The sequence below is a fragment of the Polypterus senegalus genome, chromosome 4 (genome assembly GCF_016835505.1).
Source record: "Polypterus senegalus isolate Bchr_013 chromosome 4, ASM1683550v1, whole genome shotgun sequence".
NCBI classification, from domain to species: domain Eukaryota; kingdom Metazoa; phylum Chordata; class Cladistia; order Polypteriformes; family Polypteridae; genus Polypterus; species Polypterus senegalus.
In genome coordinates this window covers 110,972,880-110,982,879 of record NC_053157.1, presented here as the reverse complement: position 1 = coordinate 110,982,879, position 10,000 = coordinate 110,972,880, and the positions used below count along the sequence as shown (strand labels likewise).

Sequence of the window (10,000 nt, the reverse complement as noted above, 5' to 3'; positions counted from 1 at the left end):
TGTAAAAATTAAGTTCTCTCTAGGTTTCCCTTCTCCTTCTAAAAAATGTTAATGTAGCTTCATGCCTAAAATATATAATGCAACATGCCAGTAAAGATAAAGATAACACTGAAATTGACAATTTTCAGTAACTTGAATCACTTCACACAAAATGTGATAATCATTTTATTCAAACAGCATAAAAACTGTACAGCACATATACCTTTCAAAATTAACTTTATTCTCTGTCAGTATAGTGTACACCTTGTATTAGGATTTGTGAAGGTGTCTGCCAGAGAGAAAAGTGGCACCTATTAGAACTGGGTCAAGTCAAACCCTGGAAGAGGGCTTAAAGTGTGCCCTGGTGACACACATCTGACTGCTAGGGTCAAAGGCAACAGGATGTATTGATTTGGAATCCAGAAAAAGACAGGCCAGAAAGTGAAAGCGAAGCAGAAAGTGAAGAGAGTCCTTTCATGAGATATCTGAAGTAAGCAGGTAGACAGAAATATTACAAATTAGACAAATGTCAAACCATATTAATCTGGGGTCAAGTAGTTTTTAAAAGCTTCCTTTTTTCCATGACTGGCATATAGGGTGGTTTACAAAGGTAATTTAATAACTTCAAAACAATGTCATCACCCAGATTACAATTAATAGCCCATTGTTGCAATACTGCTTATTTCAAAACATATTTAATGAGGTAGAACCTAATCTGAGAGTGCTGAGCACAAGCTGCAACCCTTGTTTAGAATGCAGCATATGAATGGGAATTAGTGACAATCTTCATTAGATAGATTACATTTAGCACTTCCTTAGCCTGCTGAATCCAAATTCAGAATCACGTAAAGTCAAAGTCTATATCAGCAGCACTAAATAAAATGCAGAATTCAACCATGAACTGTATGCCAGTCCATTACAGTGTACAAACATAAACACACACACACAGAATATATATGAAAAAACCCCACTTACAGTAATTGGACCAGGATACAAATCCAGTAACATGAAGCCATGACCCAGCTATAGTAACCACTGTATCACAGTACAGCAAGCCAACACAGACATTTCCTTTTAAAAGTTGGGATCCTAATTAACAGTGTATTTGAAATGTAAAAATGGACAGTTAAAACTGAGAGAGAATAGTCATATGTGCAACTCATGTAAAAGCAAGACAGCACAGCAATTGAATATGTGTCTTTTCATAAGGCTGCACACATTTAAGCTTACTGTATTTTTTTAGCCTATAGCATACAGCACAGTATGCAGAAATCAATCAATAATATCATTGTGGTTTATTCTTTAAATGATTATGCTGACATATCTATCACAGTATGCAGAAATCAATCAATAATGATATCATTGTGGTGTATTCTTTAAATGATTATGCTGACATATCTATGTTTTTTTTTATTTACAAATGATATTAGCTTGCACATATCCACTGATATAAAAATATTGGGCTAGTACAGGGAATATGAGATGCTATATGAAGTACAAAGCATAGCTCTTTTAAAATATAAAAATGTCTAGAGAGAAAATGAGATTACAGGTGAAGGATCTAAAATTGCCAGTATTTCAGGTATAGGGAGAAAAACTGGGGAAAAAAAAGTGTAAACTAAATAATTTGTCAAATGTTATAAATAATATTTGAATATTCTGATAAAGGGAGTAGCTAACACACCCTAATGTTGCCATTTGTCGCAAAGGTTATATATCTCAGTGTTGTGTTACTGTAAGTTCAACGTCCACTGTTTGAACCTTTTCTCTGAATCAAGTCACCTGGATGCAGCCAGAGACACAAAACCTGATCCTCAGACAAAACATCTGCTCATCTTTTTGTTTGATGATAATGATACAATACCTTCAAGAAGCTAAATCAACATTATAAATCAAGCTAAGTACTATTTTTTCCTATTTTCAAGAGTATTGTCCATCACCACCTGTTTTCACAAATGTATATATATGTAGGTTTGTTTCTTGACTAGCTTTAAATCGTAAAGTATGTCTATCTTGCACCTGCAAAGTATAATGGCAGTCTTCTTTGGAAATGTTTAGGAAGGTCCTGCTTCTCCACTGTGTGATCACATTACAGTAACTGATTTGCCAGTCATGCTCTGTCATGATGTAAGCAATAGGCAGATATACTGAAACATAATTTCTTTCAAAGTTACATACAATGTTACTATATTCTATTATTTCAACAATCATATGATCTAATTAACAGCAAATCAGATGCCTGAAAGTTTAGTTTTTTTGCAAATTACAGAACAAACTTAAAAATGAATTTTTAAGTCTTACCTCTGGTATTCCTGAGCCACATGCATATGGTGCAAACACTTTAACCAAGGATACAGCCAAAAATGCAAAAGCCAAAGCCCAATAAATATACATAATGTAGTTCATAATATACGATCCTGGACCCTGGAAGATGGAAATGGCATTGGAATAAAGAAAAAGGCCACCTGAATACAACATTACAGCTCAACAATAAGGTAACATAAGCACTGATGTATGATAAGTAATTAACAGCCTGACAATTTATTTTCATATACATTTGCATTTACATATTTAACAACTGAAATAAATAATACTGTTGGAGGACATTTACGAAATATTAAAAAAAAAAAAAAAAGGAATTTATTCCTTGCCTCTGCTTGCCCCAGAATAAGTTCTGCCCAACTCTTCCACTGTGGACACTTGTCCCTCTCTTCAAAGGTAGTTTCATTGGAACCCCAGCAACACTGTTCATGATTAAACCATAATGCACTAAGGCAGATGCCTTCCTTAAGGTCATTCATCCAGTCAGCGGCAATGTCAATTAAACCAGCAAGGGCTCCTGGCAAAGGTAAATAGGACAACAAGAGAGGCAGAGGTTATATAAACTGAATTACAAGTTGTAACAGTGGTCCACAAAAGAATCTAAGTACAACATGACACAATATATCAATGATAAAATGCAGCATAGCATTGTATTAGTTTCTGCCATGCTAGCGGCCTTGCTCTAGCTTTTATATTTTTTTACAGGTCTACAGTTAAGAAAATCAAATAGATTATGAGTGTTACGATTCCATATTCAATTCTTATGTAAGACAAAGATTCCATAAATTTCAGTTTAAAGTATAAACTGTGAAACAAAGTCCTGCAGGAGTCTCACTTTTAACAATTAAACTGAGCCATACCCTTAAGCGCTAACTTTTTTCAAGAAGTTATTGCTGCACAATCGTTAAATATATTTATTTGCCACAAAATAGTGTTCTACCATGAAGCATTTTTTATAAATTTTAAAAATACTTTGTTTCAGCTTAAAATGGAACATAGCACCCATAAGTGATATAAAAAGCTTTAAAATGTATCAAATGCATCCACTTTGAAGCAGCAAAGGTTTCGATTTATGACAATGTGCCTTCTGCAGATATGAGGTGTCCTTGTGAGAATGGAAGAAAACTAGATATTTTAGATTCTTGGTCCTATTTTCTCAAAGTAAGGATACATTTCTTGCTAGTTTGTGTGCTTGCAGTAGTCGTGGAGTTAAGACAATGCAGCACCAAAGCACCTTCCACCATTATATTCTGCGTAATTATTTTACATTAGGCCATGAAACTAGATGCACACAGAATGAGAATGTAGATAAAAGAATACATAAGAGTTGCATTGTACTTTCGACACATAACAACAAATCAAAACTGAACTAATTACACTGCATTGTATTTTTAATAAAAGCCTTAGATTTTTTTTTTTTTTTTTAAAGAGCCAAGCCACTTTTGCCATGCTGTGTTTTACACACATATTTAAAAAAAAAACCCTTGGAAAAAGATGCAGTGTATGACAAAGCAAATTAAAGCACCACAATTTAATAATGGATGGCTGGAAAATGGCTTGGAGCATGCCTCCACCAATATTTCATACTGGCTTTCTCTCGTTCAAGCACAGGATATATGTCTATGATGTCTGTTCAGTTCTTGTCACATCATTGCCTCCTACACAAGCTCAGTATTCACTCTCATTGAAGCGCACACATGCTTTATCAATCCAGCTGGAGCAGGCAGAATATATATGCAATCATAAGTGTGATTATTTTTTTCATTTATTATTATGTAGATGTTCACACAGCAGAAAGAGCAAGTGTACTGCAGAGTAAGACGAATGGGTCTCACAGCTTGTCTCCTTTTAAAATGGCTGAATCTCATAACAATGGTTTGCTTTTTGCTTTATCCCTTCTTCAAATGATGTGGATAGGTTATTTTGCAATTTGTGTGAAGCCAGGCACGTAATGTGACATAGCAAGCAACTCACTCCAACTAGACCATGACTCATTCCAATAAAATTAAACAGGTCTGATTTTGTTTCAAGTTATATTAGCGGACACTGTGCGCATGTGAGTGCACAACCAATAAATGTTCATCCAGGAAAAAGAAGAGAAAAAGGCCAAGACTGTGACTGAACTTACCCAATGTTTAATTAAACAAGATCAATTAGACTGAAAATGAGACTAGTTGGAAGAAAAACCAAATTGGGTCCCCAGGACTAAAGACGGAAACCAATGCATTACTGGTAGGATCCAAACAAGAACTACTCTACAGCATCACATACCGATCACAATACACAATAACTAAGGTATATTATGGGATTAGCTGTGTTACCTGGATTTACCTGGGGAGAACCATAACAAAATTGGCCCCTGTTAAAGTGTTGTTAATTGGATACAGTATATTAGAAGTACTATGTAACTAAGTATTTTTCTGTATATGATGTTATGTTTTTTAACCAAAGGGTTAATATTACTAGAACACTGGAGGTCCCGACTCTGGAATATGCTGCATACAATTGAACATTAGTAAATCATTCGACCTATAGATCAGTTGTTGCTTTTCCTTGCGACTCACCTTGGCTTTTGCTGAAGGTCATTAGAAAACACAATTTTACAGCAAACTGTATTAATTTAAATTCAAACAGGAAATTAGCTGGCAAAGTGGGAATTTCGGATATAAATATAATTGCACCACGTTAGCATATACAGTACTATTAAAGTAGTGAAAAGCATTGATCTGTAATCTTGTACCATTACAAAGTTTAATATCAAAAGTTATATACAGTGAACCATGGTTTACTTTAACTTCTTACCTAAAGCATTTTTGTTTACAGGCTGCACATTTACGTGGCACGTGCAATGGCTTGTGTTGTACCCAGGGTTTGAAGTGTTTCTGCTTTGCGAACCGAAGTGTAGCGGCACATCACATTCTGACCTCAAAAAGGACAACCCTGTTCTCCACAATATTGCATGTACTTAACCACTAAGACCCCCCTGTTCCTCACCCTGCTCTTCAAAGTATTATGTATATAAGCATGCTCAACAATCTAAGGAGAAGTCCATCGAATCTGTATGTATTTTATAGCGCACTACAAGGAGAAAAGCCTTGTATGTATATACCACATGAAGACACTACATAAACTGCAATGCAAAGCGTAGGTGTGATCAGTGACCAAAATTAATTCATAGTTATTCATACATATTCATACATACACACACACATATATATTATATATTATTTATATATAGATATAGATATATATATAAGCAAAATACCCACGCTTCGCAGTGGAGAAGTAGTGTGTTAAAGAAGTAATGAAAAGAAAAGGAAACATTTTGAAAATAATGTAACATGATTGTCAATGTAATTGTTTTGTCACTGTTGTGAGTGATGAGTGTTGCTGTCATATATATATATATATATATAAATATAAATATATAAATATATATAAATATAAATATATATAAATATAAATATATATAAATATATAAATATATATATATATATATAAATATACATATATAAATATATATATATATATATATATATATATATATATATATATATATATATAAATATATATATATATATATATATATAAATATATATATATATATATATAAATATATATATAAATATATATATATATACACACACATACACTCCTTAGGGTGCGAGCAACTGTTGCAGGTGGTGCCAGAATCCATCAAGGAAGAAAAATAAAAAACATTATTTGTACAAAATTTATTTATCCATTCCTAAATAATTAAATGGGCAGGCTATTTCGTATCAGTGCAATACGCTGCTTGTTAAAATGGCTGACTCCCGCTCTTACGTGCAAGTCTGCGTGGATATTATGAACTATCGTATCTGTTCAAGTTCTATTTAAATATTAAATAGAAGGAATTTTTATTTAGTCGACAAAAATGTCTTTGGTAGGAATGTAAGTGAAATGTAGGCATCATTGCATACATTTTTCTTCACCATAGAAATGTAAAGAGTAAATTCGCCTTACATTCCAACCAAAGATATTTGTGTCGACTAAATATATTTTTTCAAATGTGATCGCGCAATTCAGATTGAGTTGACGCGCAGTACATCAAGCTCGCGTGCTATTATGGTTTCGCCTGCGTGCCTCAATAAGTCACCCTCCCCTCGCTCTTACTTTTTTACCATTCATCTAATGATTACACTGAGTAAGGCTTTACCAAAACAATCATTGATGGCGAATAAAGTATCTATTTATTTCAAACGTCTCAAACCAAGGGGGTGCGAGGGTAAAATGAATCGGGAAGCGCTGATATATATGTATGTGTGTGTATATATATGTATGTGTGTGTATATATATGTATGTGTGTGTATATATATATGTATGTGTATATACATATATATATATACATATATATATATATATATATATATATATATATATATATATATATATATATATATATATATATATTGAAATAGTTTTACTGTGAAATAAAGAAAAACAGATCACCAATTGAAGCTTTATGAATAATCGATTTGCCATCAATAATTGTTTTGGTAAAGCCATACTCAGTGTAATCCTCCTTCCATTTTATAATTTTTCCGCCACTAGCCATAATTAAATGAACGGTAAAAAAGTAAGAGCGAAGCGAGGTTGACTTATTCAGGCAGTCAGGCGACAGCTCAATAGCACGAATTTGGATATAAGTAGGTTCTATTTAGTCGTCAGAAATATCTTTGTTAGGAATGGAAGTTGAACTTAGTCTTTAAATTTCTATGGTAAAGAAAAAGTTATGCAATAATGACTACATTTAAATATATAAAGTCAAAACTTGATTATATAAAGTCACTGTTGGATTAAATAAAGTCAAAACTTGAATATATAAAGTCAGCGTCGGTATATATAAAGTCAAAACTTGAATATATAAAGTCAAAACTTAAATATATAAAGTCAGCTGGAATAGATAAAGTCAAATCTTGAATATATAAAGTAAAGCGCTGCAATATATAAAGTCAAAACTTCAATATATAAAGTCAGCGTCGGAATATATAAATAAAGTAAGCGCTGGAATATCCATCCATTTCCCAACCTGTTGAATCCGACCACAGGGTCACGGGGGTCTGCTGGAGCAAATCCCAGCCAACACTTGGCGCAAGGCAGGAACCAATCCTGGGCAGGGCACATGCATCATTTTCAAAACATTAAATGAACAGTGTTTTTTTAATTTATTTTTCTGAATACGTTTTTGTTCACTTAGTTCAGTTCAGAGTCATTTCAATCAATAGATTTTGACTTTGACTTTATATATTCAGGAATGAGTTTATATACTCCAATGCTGACTTTATATAATCAGGAATGACTTTATAAATTCCGACGCTGACTTTATATATTCAACTTTAGACTTTATATATTCAGAATCAAGTTTGACTTTATATATTCCAGCGCTGACTTTATATATTCTGACGCTGACTTTATATATTCAAGTGTTGACTTTATATATTCAGGAATGACTTTATATATTCAAGTTTTGACTTTATATTTTCCGACGCCGACTTTTTATATTCACAAAATTAATTGTATTTCCCTGTTTGGCACCCCATAGTATATGTGTGTGTGTATATATGTACACATGTATGTGTGTAAATATATATATATATATATATATGCTAGCAACACTCATATCAATGACAAAACAATTACATTAACAATCATGTTACGTTATTTTTAAAATTTTTCCTTTTCTTTTCATAACTTCTTTAATACACTACTTCTCAATTTCTGGCCTTGGTATTCTGCTAGTATATTATATATATATATATATATATATACATACATACAGGTATCGGTCATAAAATTAGAATATCATGACAAAGTTGATTTATTTCAGTAATTCCTTTCAAAAAGTGAAACTTGTATATTAGATTCATTCATTACACACAGACTGATGCATTTCAAATGTTTATTTCTTTTAATTTTGATGATTATAACTGACAACTAATGAAAGTCCCAAATTCAGTATCTCGGAAAATTAGAATATCAATTAAGACCAATGAAAAAAAGGATTTTTAGAAATGTTGGCCAACTGAAAGGTATGAACATGAAAAGTATGAGCATGTACAGCACTCAATATTTAGTTGGGGCTCCTTTGGCCTGGATTACTGCAGCAATGCGGCATGGCATGGAGTCGATCAGTCTGTGGCACTGCTCAGGTGTTATGAGAGCCCATGTTGCTCTGATAGTGGCCTTCAGCTCTTCTGAATTGTTGGGTCTGGTGTATTGCATCTTCCTCTTCACAATACCCCATAGATTTTCTATGGGGTTAAGGTCAGGCGAGTTTGCTGGCCAATCAAGAACAGGGATACCATGGTCCTTAAACCAGGTACTGGTAGTTTTGGCACTTTGTGCAGGTGCCAGGTCCTGTTGGAAAATGAAATCTGCATCTCCATAAAGTTCGTCAGCAGCAGGAAGCATGAAGTGCTCTAAAACTTCCTGGTAGACTGCTGCGTTGACCTTGGACCTCAGAAAACACAATGGACCAACACCAGCAGATGACATGCCACCCCAAACCATCACTGACTGTGGAACCTTTACACTGGACCTCAAGCAACGTGGATTCTGTGACTCTCCTCTCTTCCTCCAGACTCTGGGACCTTGATTTCCAAAGGATTAAATTTCATCAGAGAACATAACCACACAGCAGCAGTCCAGTCGAGACGCTTCTGACGCTGTCTCTTGTTCAAGAGTGGCTTGACACAAGGAATGCGACAGCTGAAACCCATGTCTTGCATACGTCTGTGCGTGGTGGTTCTTGAAGCACTGACTCCAGCTGCAGTCCACTCTTTGTGAATCTCCCCCACAGTTTTGAATGGGTTTTGTTTCACAATCCTCAACAGGATGTGGTTATTCCTATTGCTTGTACACTTTTATCTACCACATCTTGTCCTTCCCTTCGTCTTTCTATTAATGTGCTTGGACACTGAGCTCTATAAACAGCCAGCCTCTTTAGCAATGACCTTTTGTGTCTTGCATTCCTTGTGCAAGGTGTCAATGGTCGTCTTTTGGACAACTGTCAAGTCAGCAGTCTTCCCCATGATTGTGTAGCCTACAGAACTAGACTGAGAGACCAAGGCTTTTGCAGGTGTTTTGAGTTAATTAGCTGATTAGGGTATGGCACCAGGTATCTTCTATATAAAAACTTTTCGCAAAATTCTAATTGCCCGAGATACTGAATTTGGGACTTTCAATAGTTGTCAGTTATAATCATCAAAATTAAAAAGAAATAAACATTTGAAATACATCAGTCTGTGTGTAATGAATGAATCTAATATACCAGTTTCACTTTTTGAATGGAATTACTGAAATAAATCAACTTTGTCATGATATTCTAATTTTATGACGGGCACCTGTATACACACACACATACATATATATACACATATCTGTGAGTGGCAGTTAAACAAATGAGACAAAAATATTATACTTGGTCATTTATTTATTGAGGAAAATGAATGAAAATGAATATTACATATTTGTGAGTGGCAAAAGTATGTAAACCTCTAGGATTAGCAGTTAGTTTGAAGGTGAAATTTGAGTCAGGTGTTTTCAATCAACTGGATGACAATCAGGTGTGAGTGGGCACTCTGTGTTATTTAAAGAACAGGGATCTATCAAAGTCTGCTCATCACAACATGTTTGTGGAACTGTATCATGGCACGAA

General features: G+C 34.1%; 1 protein-coding gene across 7 annotated transcripts in view; it reads right to left on the bottom strand.

Moving 5' to 3' along the window:
• The window catches only part of LOC120527578 (H(+)/Cl(-) exchange transporter 3), a 197,754-nt gene that overhangs the window by 24,589 nt on the left and 163,165 nt on the right, over window positions 1-10,000 (bottom strand). For all 7 annotated transcript variants that reach the window (XM_039751150.1, XM_039751149.1, XM_039751152.1 and 4 more), the window contains 2 exons: window positions 2,631-2,818; window positions 2,281-2,403 (listed from right to left, as the gene is read on the bottom strand). In XM_039751150.1, the coding sequence (XP_039607084.1) occupies window positions 2,281-2,403; window positions 2,631-2,818 (311 nt within the window). The remainder of the gene's footprint in view (window positions 1-2,280; window positions 2,404-2,630; window positions 2,819-10,000) is intronic.